This window comes from Pelecanus crispus, chromosome 13 (assembly GCF_030463565.1).
Source record: "Pelecanus crispus isolate bPelCri1 chromosome 13, bPelCri1.pri, whole genome shotgun sequence".
In the NCBI taxonomy this organism is placed as follows: domain Eukaryota; kingdom Metazoa; phylum Chordata; class Aves; order Pelecaniformes; family Pelecanidae; genus Pelecanus; species Pelecanus crispus.
Genome location: NC_134655.1, coordinates 8,472,856 through 8,486,964, shown reverse-complemented (window position 1 = coordinate 8,486,964; position 14,109 = coordinate 8,472,856). Strand labels below are relative to the sequence as shown.

General features: G+C 41.6%; 1 protein-coding gene across 1 annotated transcript in view; it reads right to left on the bottom strand.

Moving 5' to 3' along the window:
- Window positions 1-9,529: 9,529 nt before the first annotated feature.
- Window positions 9,530-14,109, bottom strand: part of IL1RAPL2 (interleukin 1 receptor accessory protein like 2) — a 384,489-nt gene continuing 379,909 nt past the window's right edge. Inside the window, exon 10 of the mRNA XM_075720755.1 lies at window positions 9,530-10,227. Within this exon, the coding sequence (XP_075576870.1) occupies window positions 9,530-10,227 (698 nt within the window). The remainder of the gene's footprint in view (window positions 10,228-14,109) is intronic.

Genomic DNA, 14,109 nt, shown 5'->3' with positions numbered 1-14,109 from the left:
TGACCTGGACACGGACCCCAGATGGGCATCCCTGTGCCCCCCCTTGAACACCGCATCCCTACCCTGCTGACACCGGCCACTGTCTTTGGGCTCGCTCTAGCCTCCGCCTCTTTGCTGAGCAAAGGGAAAAGGCTGCCAAAGGAGAGGTCCAAGCCTGTCCGCTAGAAACTGCCCCAAGATCAGCAACTAGCGTCCCCGAGACGTGACGGTCGGAAGGCAGCAGCTTTGGGCAGTCAGCCGCGGCAGGGTGACGGGCGCTGCATCGCCCCATTGCACGGAGCCCGCCAGCTCCGTCCCTGCAGGGCGCCGTGAGGGCAGTGCCGGCCATCTCACGCGGCCACGCTGGGCTCTGCCCTTCTGCCCACTCCCGCCTCAACTTCTGTCACTGCCCTGCACAAACCACTGCGCCTCCCCCCAGCTCTTGGGGAGAGTTTGTGCTTACAGTCTTACTGTAAAATAACAAGAATCAGGCTTCTCAGATCAGGCAGTTTCTCTGACAGGCTTCTGTGCTTTTGCTATAATCGCTCCACATGCTCCTCTGACAATTTGTGTGACCTTATTTCTTAAAAAAAAAAAAAAAAACAAACCGAAGAAAAGACAACTCCCATCATCCTTCAAGTCTCAGTAGAGCTCTCCACACACTAAAGGAGAAGCTGAGGCTGCCAGCTCTCTATCTGGAGCTCTTCTTACACATGTTTGTTAACCCTCAGGGTATAATGGATGCTGAGAATCACTCTTTTGTAACATTTGTTTGGCTGCCAGAAAGGAAAAATGATTACCAGCTCAAAGGTTACATTGCTGTATTTTGCAAGAGAAGCCCTTGTCATGGGCTGCCTCTATTTTGCTGACTGTAGACGTGCCGGCGTGATGCTCGGCGGCCCGCGGGGCGCCGGGGTACTCTGCCCGTCGGGCTGCGCTGCTCCAGTTCTCCGTCCCGGTGCTCGTGGTGCAGTGATGGAGATTTCCACCGCTGCCCTGCAGACACATGTCCTCTCCTCCTCCCGTGGACGGCAGCACCCAGGTATCGCAAGTGGTGCCCAGACCTTGCAAGCGGCCACCTAAGGCCTCATGTCCCACTTAACCTGTATGACTGTGACCAGCTTTATACTGCGCATAAAACGCTCCCTGCTACGGGCAATGCTATTTCTATACCCTCTCCAGGGACTTCAGCATCTTAAAGACAACTAAGATGATGAGTTTCTAAGACATAGTGAATGGTTTAAGAAAGGGATTTAAAACAGATTGCTGAATTAATGACTACTGTTATTGTTTCTTTTATTAGCCCCTTATTAGCCTGTTTCCTGGGGGCAGAGCTGTTTGGTTAGGATTTACCGCTCTCTGGACACTGGGGAGCTCAGGAACTGGGTACCATAAATAGTTTTGGTAGCCCTCTCATGGACCTCAGAGCAGGCTGCAGTGACCTCGAGCTGCTGGAGCCATTGTGTCCAAGCAGTGGCCATGCCCTACGCATCCCCCCCAGCTGCTGGCATGGGCACGTCTTCTAGGCAGGCGGTGGTGGGCTCCAGCCCCACATGCACTCAGCTCCTGCCCCTCTCTGCCCCGAATTGTCACTCCGTAGCACCCCTCAGATACGCTCACCCAGCCTGAGTGCCTCTGCCACGTCATTCTTCTTACAGGACACTCGTGCCTGCATTTCACAGCTGGGGGAGTCTGCCAAGGACAAGCCAGGTCAACCAAGTTCATGAGCATCCTCCTTTATTTTGCTGTCTCAGGCTCCTCTCTTTTGTTCCACAATAATGCTTGGAATTATCTGTGCAGTAAGATATACCTATACGTGCGTTGGTGTAGGCATTTTGCAAGGAGAAATTGTTCAGAAGGGTAACTGAAAACTTCTGGCCCTGGATTGAAGCCTTCCTTGCAGACTGGCACTGTCATATCACAGATGCTTATTCTATTCATTATGTTGATGGGTGTTAGCAATGAAGTTTGAACTTTGTTCAGATTTCCCCCGAGTTTGGCAGTATAAGAGCCAGAGCTCTGATCTGGGTTCAGGCTGGTTGTTAGGTACAAATTATCTGACAGTCCAATTTTTTCCCCCGCTGTCTCCTTTTGCCAACAATTTGCTACAGCACAGAGATTTCCTGTCATCTCGTTAGTCTGCATCCTTCCAAAGTCACTTCGCTGCCAATGATTAGCTTCTGTCTTTCACCTCTCTGCAGTGAGCTGCTGATCCCACAGGATCATGATTTGCTCTGGGAGAACTCTCCCGTGCCCCCTCAAAACAGCCATGGTGCAGCCCACGTCGGGGACATTCAGAGGCTGTTCACACAGACTGGGACAATCTTTTTCTCTTGGTCAAGAGATGATGGGGCCACAGAGCCAGGCCAAGGCAATCCGCTGTGAAGCTGTCAGTCAGGTCCAGGGAATATTATCTGCTGGGCAGAGCTCTGGACTGGGAGACTGTGGGCACGGCCCCAGCTCTGCCTTTGGTTTTTGGTAGGATCTTGGGCAAAATGGATCCTAACCCTGTTTTGCCTTTGCTAAAGGGAGGATGAAAACATTTCCCCAGTGGAGTTAGGTGTTAGATTAATTGTTTCATGATCATAAAGCCTTTGATATCCTTTAATCAAAGAGCTGTTAAGGGTTTTAAAGGTTGTTATAATTTGTGGAATAGATGTTAATTTTCTGTGTGCAGTCTACACAGAATATGGACTCTAATGTTATTTGGGGATTAAGTATTAAATGCTCCCTTTTAGGTGCTGACAGAAGTTCCCTTTAAGCCACATACACACACTGATTAGAGTATATTGTACTTTAAAAGCTTCTTCACACCTCATTAGACCTTCTCTTCTTGAGTCACCTCATAAGAGGCTAATTTACATTAAGTCTAGGCCACGACAAGTCTGGATTTCTCATGAAAATACATCTTGGTAGTAAAAGCAAAGCCCCTTGTGCTCTCTGCATGAGAATCACTAATTCTCTCCTCCACATCATAAATCCTAGGACATGCTCTGAATCCCAAATAATTTGGATTTAGAAAGAAATGAGATGCGCAATTCTACCTTTGACAATTTTCATTTCCAACTTGGCTTGCCTACATTTCTCCATTAAAAGAGGGCATCGGAGACTTTGCAAATCCCTCTATACAGTATGAGCACAGTCTGAACTGGTGCCTAGAATTCTCTAGGCATTGCCCAGCCAAATACTTGAGGCCACCTTGTCACGCGTGAGCACGGTGGATACCCCACTGCACTCAAATGTAGCCTCGTTGGTCTACTGGCTCCGATGGGTTCAGCAGTAGCTGTTGGTGCTCTCACTCCAGCAAACCACTTTGCATGCCCATAGTGGAAACTTGCAGCCAGGAAAACATTTACCACCCACTGCTGTGTACAAAGGAATTATTTTACAGTCTTAAAAGAAGTTGCAAAACTCATCTAGTATAAAATACATTGTTTTGTCTTTACATTTGTCCTGAAGAGAAGAAAGCTCTTAAAACCTTGTAAAGTCAATTATGCTCTATCAAAATGAATTAGAGGAGTTGTTTATAGAATGCCTACTGTGAGAATCTAGCTCAGCTAGACAAACTGTATTTTTATTATTTATTTGCTTGCCTGCTTGGTCTGTAGCTGTACAATGATATTGCAATGAAGAGAAAATGCTGACAGCTCATGTTCTGCTTCTATTGGCAGTGCTACTGTTTTATATTTAAATGACAAATACCCTGGCAAAGCGTGGCAACTTTTACTTGATGTTTCCTTTTTTTTAGACATTGTTTTATACCTCTTCGAAGCAGCCTTATTAACCTCTGAATTTCTCCAGTGGCATTGAAATGATCAAATGGCTTCTTGCAGTAGGTATTGCAAAGTTGTCCTTCCTTCACCATCACAAACACTTCATGTCATTTCTTTAGGGAAGCAAAGTACATTTCAGAACATTGCTCTTTGTGTTTGTGAGAGTGTGATGTGCCATTACTTTCCATTTTCAAATTTTGCTTGCCTCCTATAACAAAGTATGCCAAAATCCTGTATTTTTAACATTTGCTGTGCTACCTAGTGCCGAAATGGAACTGTTTTAGAATTATTATTTATGAAATTTCAAAACCTTAAGTACTTTCAAGACCATGGAGGAAGGTACTTTTATGTATTTTTCATTACTTTCTAAGCAAATAGACCAATATTGATTACATCAAATGAACATCATCGTAACGTTCAGGTACCCATTTCCCTCCTGACCTGTGCGAGGAAGGGCCCGCTGGTTCACCGCCGCCTTGGTGTGGCTCTGCCAGCTCTGCTGCTCAGAGCAATCAACATTTCTCACAGTCCTAACTACCCAATGTTGGTAATACAAGAACTGAGGACTAATTCCCATGGACTTTTGGTAAGATCTGACTTCTGTGTTGGCTTAATTGCTTTGGAAAAACAGGCTCTGGCTGTGATTGCACTGCTCAGCGGACTGCAAGAGGGAGACCCCCAGGGACAGTAGCGATGCAAACGGATACAGCACCCAGCAACTACATGTTGCAAGAGCTGCAGAACTGCTGTTGGGACAGTCCTAAACAGTAATGTTTGGTACCCGCTTTCCTCCTGACTCTGGACCATGCTTATTGGAAGTGTACATCTGGTAGAAGGGGGCAGTGGCAAAAGTGGTTTGGTTTGCTGAAATGCCAGAGGCAGAAGTTGTACTTTCCAGCGATGGGATCCACCGCACTGCAGAAACCAGTCACCTCATCCAGCTCACCAGAGGTGATCTAGTAACACTTCTGGCATTACATGCGAGTTTCAAACCCACAGGACCAGCAGAAAGCACGAGTTTTTGCTTTGTGGGGAATTTCCACACATGTAAAGAAGCAGCTGTTGGGTTTGGACTTTTTTTTTTCCTATGGAAGAAATCAAGAAAGTTTCCCATCCAACAGGAAACTGAAATTTAATTTTAAAATTGTCAAGACAAGGGTTCTGAAGCAAGTAAGCTGGCAAGAAATGATATTTTTCAGGGGAACTTTGCCCAGCACCCACTGAATAGTGGACAAATATGATACATTCATGCAAGAGCTGTCATTGTGCTATACTGAATCAGTGTTTCTGCCTGGAAAACCCTTGGACTCTGCTCTCTTCTTCCTCTCCCTTCTTCACACTCTCTGCTGATTTCTTAGTGTCCCAGTAACTTTGCAGCCCCAGCAGGAACCTCAAAGGGTTCCCAAAAGAAGGGTGCACAGGAGAAGATGCACAAAATGCTGCATGGAGGTAGAAGTTTCTTGCAGATAGTATTTCTAATCAAGCCATTCCATGGCTGCTGCCCATGGAGTAAGCTCCCAGTTGCCCAACTGGGAGACAATGAAAAAAGCCATTGTTCTCTCATCTACCATTGAGCTCCCAGGGAGATGTCACTGCCAGGCTAACAAGCATTGAAGACTTTCTCTCTTGTAACCACAACTGTGAAACCTGACAGCTGTTCTGCCATAATATTCACATCTATTCAGAGACCGAAATCGGAAAAGCTGCTCTGAGGCTCTCCATAAGGGCACAATTCTAAAGGCTGCTAAATGCTGTGAGTTCTGGCACTGAACTACTCTTCCAGGCCCCTGCTTAGTAAAGTATTTCTCACTGAATTAAGGGGAATTTAAGTATGTGCTTATGCATTTGGATGAGCAGAGAAAGCCTGTTGAATCAAAGGAACTACTGAGAGGAGAGTAGAAGCCCTTAAAAATCATGTGGGTTTTTTTTCCCTAAAAGTATCTGTCATTTATTCTGAAGTCCTTATCTTGTTTATAATAAAGAATGAAGAAAATTCCTTTCCCAAGGCTGGATAGTCTTGGAGCATATGTGCACCAAACAGGGACAAAAATAACCTTGATTTTAGGCTGATTAAATAAGCAAATGCTTCTTAGTCTCTTAACTTCTTTCTCTCCCTTTTGTCTTTTTTATTCCTTTGTACACAGTAAACTTAAGGTTTTATGGCCTTATCCAAAGTCTGCTGAATTTGATTGAACTCCTTCTGTTGGCTTGAATGGGTTTTGGAGCAGACCTGTAGGCAGAGCATGACAGTATCTTTATACAGGTTTCTCATCCACTGTCTAGAGAAAGGAAATTAAAACACTGGTCCAGCGCACAGCCCCCAAGAACTGTCAATATTTGCTCTATTTTGTTACTTAATTTAAAATTACCCTGTTTTCTCTCTGAACTTTCTTTAGGAACATAAAATCTGTAGAGGCTGAATAGGTTTCCAATTTCTAGCTCATTTTATATACAACCTTCAAACCATAATTGCTTCTGAAGCACATCACACACAAAGGTCAGTATACAAACAGTTTCCAAACATTATTATAAACCATCTTCAAAATGAACGTGCTCCAAATCAGAAGCTGTGTTGTTTGCTGCTGGTGATTTTGTCGCTGGGGAAGGCATACCCTGACAAGCCAGGGGCGGCGAGGGCTGCACAGTCACCCCAGCGAGATGCAGCACCAAGCGCTGTCAGGGTAGTGCCCTGGCCTCTTCCCCGAGAAAGTCAGCTGAATAAGTACCTGGCTTTGGTGAGACAGGGGAATGCAAAATGCCCTTATGCCCTTCTATTTCAGCTAATGAAGTGCACATGAATGAGCTGGAACATTTTTGCCACCAAGGCAGCTGTCACTGCTGCCACCGGGGACCCCGCTGGAGGGTTGCTACAGAGGTGATTTTCACCGTGGGACAAGCTCCTGGTCTCTGTGCCACCCAAGTCCCACCAACGGATGCATTTCACTGTTTGACAGTATTTTTCCAGACCCTTAAGTGCTACCTGCAGAAACACTTGGCTTCTAGCATGTCATGCCAGTATTACACGAAACTGAGTCAATGAGGCCTCCTGAGCTCGGGTCCCCGTCCCCATACTAAAAGCAGAGGGGTGCAGGCGGTTCCGATTCATGTATATATTGTCGCAGTACTCGATACACACTTTGAAATCTTAAAGCAGATTGTGACTTGTCATCTATAACTAAAAGATATCGATACACAGACACACAATGTGCTTTTGCAAAATGACAGAAAAACTGTTCTTTTCATGTTACCTCAATGCAAACATGACTGCATTTTGCTTTTGAATAGCTACTGCTCTAAGAGACATATGATCATCAGGTAAATTAATTTGCTACCCATATTTAGTCATTGTAAATAAAAGAAGCAGACCAACCTGCATATGTTTTTTTTTTTCTTTTTTTGGAGTTTGCATGCTTAATACAGAACTAGTAGGTTTAAAATCTCACTGAACATTCTATGTGAATTAACCAGATTCTAGAGTAATGTGGAAAGGAAAATAATGAAAAGTACAGCTTTTCATTTAAACATATGCAGCTCTTTTCATGCAGGGTTTTCTTTTAGGTTTTTTTCCTTTTTTCAAATTACACTTTGCATTAAAGAACACAGCCAGTGTAAACACAGTCTGTAACACTTATAAAACAGTGCAAATTTTGTAAATTTCTGGGAGGAGGTTGAAATACATAGATTTATAATGGAGGTAAAATCACTTTCTTTCTCAGTAGAAAAATACGTATATTAAACACCTATATGTTCAGAACTTAACTTCACAGAAGAGCAAGTTATAGTCCTACACTGTGTAATAAATTAATATCTTTTCTAGACTTCCATTTTCAGTGTTAGTGTCAAATGCATAATAATGCTAGAAAAAACGAGAGAAACATGTATTGTTTAGAACCTAATGGAAATCTTACAGATAATAACTGGTGTAAGAGGGCACAGAATAAAGAACCGTGGAAAGAAGCAATGGAAAAAAACAACCTCTATGAATTATTGCACATTTGAGATCATTCTCATGGCCTTTGGGCCAATTCTGGATACTTTTAAGTCTTAGGTCAGCGTTTGTTTCCATTTGACTGTAGGGTACAATTTAGGAACCACTGCAAAATGTCAAGGATTTACTGAACTTGTTTGCTGATGAGACCACAGGCAGCTGAGTGCAGAGTGCTAGCTTTTATTCATGCAATCAAAGAGAACAATGCTAAAAACACACCGGAATACAGGCAAGGTTGCCTGCCATAGAAATATTTTTGGGAACTCGCTCCAGCAGATCTTATTGAGAGAAAACTCTCACGTCTACTGTGTTTTCATTAAAGCCATGACAAAAACTGCAACACTGGCTTCTGCCTTCATTATTTAGAGCTTTTCCCTTGGATACGGTTGTCTCCATGGTCTGACTCTGCAACCCTTAATCAACGGAGTATGGAAATCTCCATGAAACATACTGGTCCAAAGAAAACTCAACTTGCTGAGTAGTAATTCCTAATGCTGAGTACCTGATTAACACTCTCATCCACAAGCAGCAAGAATGCTTTCCATGAAAGATAAATGACAGTATCCTATTTGACTGATGGGATCACTCACAGAAGTGAGAAATGCAAGACCAACCAGCCGCTTAAAAACATCACTTTTCACTAGTTGCACAGAGAGCAGAAATATTCCTGCTTCAGCTGTATTTAAAAGGTACATAAATTGTCAGCAAGATAAACAGAGGGAGAACTGTCTCAGGTGATTATCACTGCAATTGAAGTCAGCCTACTAGTAAACCTGAATAATTTAGCACTTCATCTCTGAATATTGCTGTAGTAATTATTTTCTATTGCTGATGTTCTCACAAAAAGGTTAATTTCAAATTGTAACTACTGATTTTGGAAAAAAAAATTCCTATGTAAAATTACATTGCCTTTACTACAAATCTTAAAAGAGCTCAAGAGATCTTAAGAAATTTCAAATTAATGAATTGACTGACAGACAGATAAATTTATATTTAAACTGTTTTAAAAATGTCATTAAAAATCTGCAAAAATTGTGAAATCATCTATAATCGACAGAAAATTTGTTTAAAATCCTCCTAAACATCCTCTGATATTCTAGTAAGTTGTTTAATAAAACCACATTGCTAACCATTGACTAGGAATACCACATGCCTCAACAATAAAATGAAGAGATGCTGATGTGAGCAGGTGACTTATTCTGTAGCAACTGTTACTATGCACTTTATTGACAAAGCTTCATCTACATTGTTTCAGCTGGTCATCTTCTAAAATGTATTTGTGAGACAATGTTACCGGGAAGGTTTCCTCCTCCTTCCTTTTGATAATGATTCACCCCTTGTGGTCTGTGCAGGAGATAATCATTTTCGTAGCATGATTAGAATTTCAAACTGTACTGCAGTCTATATGAAAAACCCAACAACTTCCATGTATTTCAAATACTATTACTTAAATATGTATGGATGTTGGAGATCATATACCGTGACCTTTTATCCACCCCAGATTGTAAACCTACTGTAAAATGATGGGATGTGTTTTTTCTATCCCCCCTCCTTTTTAAAGAAGCAATAAAACTGTACATTAAAAGACAGGAAGGACATTACTGAGTTACAAAAGAATGCCCCCGTTGTCAATAATTTGTAAATGTAAACAAAAAAGTTCAAGTAGAAAAGCAAACAAGTGTGCCGCTGTTTCGAATATGTTTTCTCACCCCATGGGGTTAGGGCAAAGTTCTTTAAAAATGTGTCTTCATGGCGGTCATGAAGCATCTCAAAAGAGTCCTGATCTTCACTACCAAATATCACTGGTGAAGCTAAGCTCCTTTGCTGATAAAGGTAGCAATGGGTTGTTCCTGTGAAACTCTTGGGGATCCTTCATGGTATTGTTAAGAGGTAGCTGTCCATTTAGTAGTGTCAAAGGTATGTTACAGTATGTGTGATGGTTGCTTATGGAAGCTATTGGCAATGTTGCTGCTGACACGTCATACTCATATCCTCTGCAATAATGTCTCATTTGCACAGAGTCTGCTTGATGGTAATCAGTTAAATCAGCCCGCGATTCTACCAACGTGGCAGAAGTGCCTGTGACGGCAAGAGAGGGTACAGTCTGGAGGTCTCCAAAAAGGCCCTGCTCTGCAGAATCCAGGACCTGATGCCGAGACACCACCTCCTTTTTCTTCCCCGGCATTTCAAAGACTAGGCGCTTCCAAAACTTAGAATTCAGTTTGTTGCTTTTTGGTCCTTTCCACTTGACCACTGAGAGAAGTTTGATGGTCTGCTTTAAAGATTCCACTTCGTGATAATTCACTTTCCCTTTTAATTCAGTACACTCAATCAAAATAACTTTGATTTCTCCACTGACTAGCATGTTATGGAGTCTGTTTTCCATCTCAAAAATACTCCATCCTCTCCTGAGAACATAGTCTGGAGTTAACACGATAATGAGTCTTCTGCTTTGTTCAACACATCTTGTGAGATCTTCAATGTAGGCTACAAATTATAGAAAGAGAGAAAGAGTAAAGAATAAAGAAGTCTATTGTATCAAAACATCAGGCTTGCAATCAAGTATAACAAAATCCTACAGCTTACTGATCCACACCATTTAAGACAAGGGGCATTTCACAATATACTCCAACAAAAATAGGATTGTGTATCACAACGTATTTCTATTTATGGAGTACATATAGAAAACTCTTTAATAACACCCTCCATCCTTTACTGGTTTTCCCTGTTCTTCTCAAGAGAACGACATTTACATAATATCCTCACTGTGTAGATGCATTAGTGACTAAAAGTACACAGTTCACTTACTGAAAAAATATAGGTCAAGATCAATGTAATGTTTGTGTAAATTTTAACATTAACGCTGGTTACGATTAACATCGCATTGAGGGAAGCACACTCTGGGAAGCAGTTCTTGTGTTTCAGATGAAAGGACGTGAGGGTGCTGCAGGGTGTGTGAACTGTAACTTGCAAGAGCTCAAAAAGAAATCAACCCTCATCACATGCAGAACTTGTGCTATTGCATAGAAGCATCATGGTAGCTCTTTCTTCTTTAGGTATTGACCACAAAAGCACGATAACATTCTTTGTGGCGCCATGGTCTGTTTTAATATCACAAACCTATGCTTCTATGTACCCCAAGGTATTGACAGAAACTTCACAAGTGACAGGAACAAATGGAAAATTTAAACATATTGGAGGTGTTTATTTGTTGAGATATCAGTGACAAAGAAAATAGTGTTCTTCTTTTATTCGTGCATGCCAAGTAGTTGCAAACAATCAGTGTAAGCAGAAATGCCAGCCCCATCATTAGCTCCATGATGTCAGCTTACTGAACTACAAAATATTCTTGAAGTTGGACTTGGATCCCTGAGTTTCACTTATCCCAGGGATGGTAGGGAAGAGAAGCCAATTACACTGGTCTGACATGGAACAGGACAGGAAAGAGATCTACTTACAGACCTGATCCAAAACCCATTCAAATGAACAGACCTCAGCAAATTTCAATGGGTTTTGGGTCAAGACCAGAAAAATGAAATAATTTGAAAAAAAACCCACTAAGATCAGAAAATTGTTTGTTAGTTGCATAGCATTGTGATTGCAAGCTTAGAGACAAGATTTTTCTTTTTTTTTTTTAAACTACATGAACCTCTTGACCATGCTACTCAGAATGTGCCACCTGACAACAGAGGAGAAGCATGTGTTATAAATGAAGACTTGGACACAAGAGCTGCACAGAACAGATCTTTACTCAGCACAGGGCAGGGCCTCTCTTACACACACTGCCCTCTAGCAGGAACAACGATTACAAATAACATCATTAATCAACATCTGTTACTGCAAGACTCATTTTTATAGTCCCAGGCACCATACCACAGCATGCTTATTGACACTACTTCCAGTAAAGTAAATAGCTACAAAATAGGCCAACAGGAACATTCTAAAATAGCTTATTTTCATGAGACTGAAGGCATAGTTAGCATCAAATCTGCCTTTGCCAATGTTTTATTTCACCATTTAGCAGCAAGAAGAATTTTGTTCACAAATGGAAAAAAGAGGCAATTGCAAACATCCCACAGACACACAAAAATTTAAGACATACACATACATTACAAATGTCTATGCAACAATCCTGACTTTTAGTTAATGTTTTATGACTCTTTAATCATGCAGCATTTACAGTTTGGGTTTTTTTTTTCTAAAATATTTTATGAGGAAAACCCCCACATTGCTCTGTGTAAAATAGCTACTCATTAATGAAAAAAATTCAACATTAAAATCCATGGGAGAGGCAGCGGAGAGGGGAGAGACTCAGCAACAATGAGAAAATTATAAGCAGAACTGGTGAAACAAAACTTAAGGAAAGGTAGAAATGTTCAATACAATGGAAAGAGATTATCCCAATGTATCAACAGCTCAGACTCTTCATTTTCTTCCTTTCTTTCTGCTCCCAAAAAGAAAGAATTTAGGTGGGAAGCTTCATCATTAGAGGTTGAATCTGCAAGATACAGTAAAACAACAAACTATCATGCATCTTTCCTGGGACATATTCATCCCTCCTTCAAACCACTCAGAACACTGCTATGTACAACACAGTTCTCTGCAGGACACAATACTGTTCAGTACCACATATCCAGGTTAGTGCTAAGCACGGCCATGTATAGGCATCCAATTAAAAAAAAACCAAAACAACCAAACAACAAAACAAACAAAAAATCATTCCACTTTTATCTCTTCAAATATCCAGCGGCAATACTTTCAATAGCAACAACCCAGCAATAATCCATTATACCATCTCAATCAAAAACTCACCAGACTTTGCTTTAGTCAAATAGGGAATGAGGTGGGACGAACACAGGAAAAATTCCCCATTTTCTCAGAGGGATACTTCTCCCCTCTGTGCCTCTCCCATCTTTGGCATGCCCACCTTACTGGATATTGCTACAAGTTAGAGCTTTCTACAGACGACTACACAGACACCTTCACAAATGACCACTAGGTGCTCCTTCAAATTCCAAGCTTGCAGCTGGTTCACTGATAGACATGGCCAATGTACAGGGGGTTTGTTGGTGCACTGAGGATAAAATACACTGTATTATAGGAAACTGGAAACCCAAATGAAAAGGCAATGCATTTTCCAGCCATCTGGTCCAGAAGTACTTAGCACTCCCAATAACTTCAGCTTGGGACTACTACTAAAGGTAGGTAACAACTTCCCTGAAGCACATGGTTCCATTGGGTGCACGCTAGAATATGTCCAACGTGCACAACTTAAACATATCTGCAAGGAAATGCGTGGGGGGTCAGATTTGTGTCTGTGGAAATTCAAGCTTTATTTTTTCCAGTGGTACCAGACTGATTGCATAAACCTGTGAGCTGCTAAATCACCCACCCTCCTTTCACTTCAGAAGTTGATACTGCTCAGAATAGCACAGGTTGAGTTGTCCATCTTACGTGTTCAGTCCATTAGAAGGTATTAAATCCAAGCAATCTATATTGCAATGTAGGGTGGAGAAAGGGTTGTTTTCACCTTTCCAGTGAGCTAAGAAGTAATTGTCAGGCGATGGCTCTGTTTCATTTTCAAGAAAAAAACTGAGCAAGGATTTCAGGAATGACATCACCAACTAGGATCAACTGTAAGACTCCAGTCCAACATATTTCCAACAGATAAACATAATTTTGCTGCAACTTCACTTTTGCTGCAGGATATGTTGACTTCAATGACATTTCATTGGGGGGGGGGGAACATCTTGACAAAATCAGTATGGAATTATTCTTTTTTAATTCCCAAAGATTGTTTTTTATCATAAACTAGAATGTAAAAATAAAACGTCAGCATTAGAATTAATCCACTTGATTTTATTGAAAAAGAACACTCTAAATTTTGATCCTTTTTTCCCCCCTTGAAACACCATTTTGCAATATGGCACAAAACCCATTTTCAAAATGTTAGCATTTCCCATAGGTCAAAAAAATTAGAATTACGAGTAGCTCTATCGGTAACTTACTTGCATCATGTCCAATGAAATGCAGGTATGGACAGGAAGAACTTTTAGACCGATAAACAAGCATAGTTTTTGCACAGTTGCCCTTTAATAATGAAGACAGATCACCTGACAGCAAATATGTGCTTATCAAACACTGTCAACATGTAATGATGCTGAACTGTAGTTTGAAGAACTGAAGAAAAGTCATCCAAGACATGCATCCAATTTGCAGTTAAATCATGCATAACTGCCTGCTGAACCTTGAATGAGCCACACTAACCACAGGCTGGAAGTAAACCCAGAGAACCTAATATGAAAGCAGATTAAGAGCAAGGAAATTAATGAACACCACGGACACAGAGTTGCTTACACAAAGAAATGG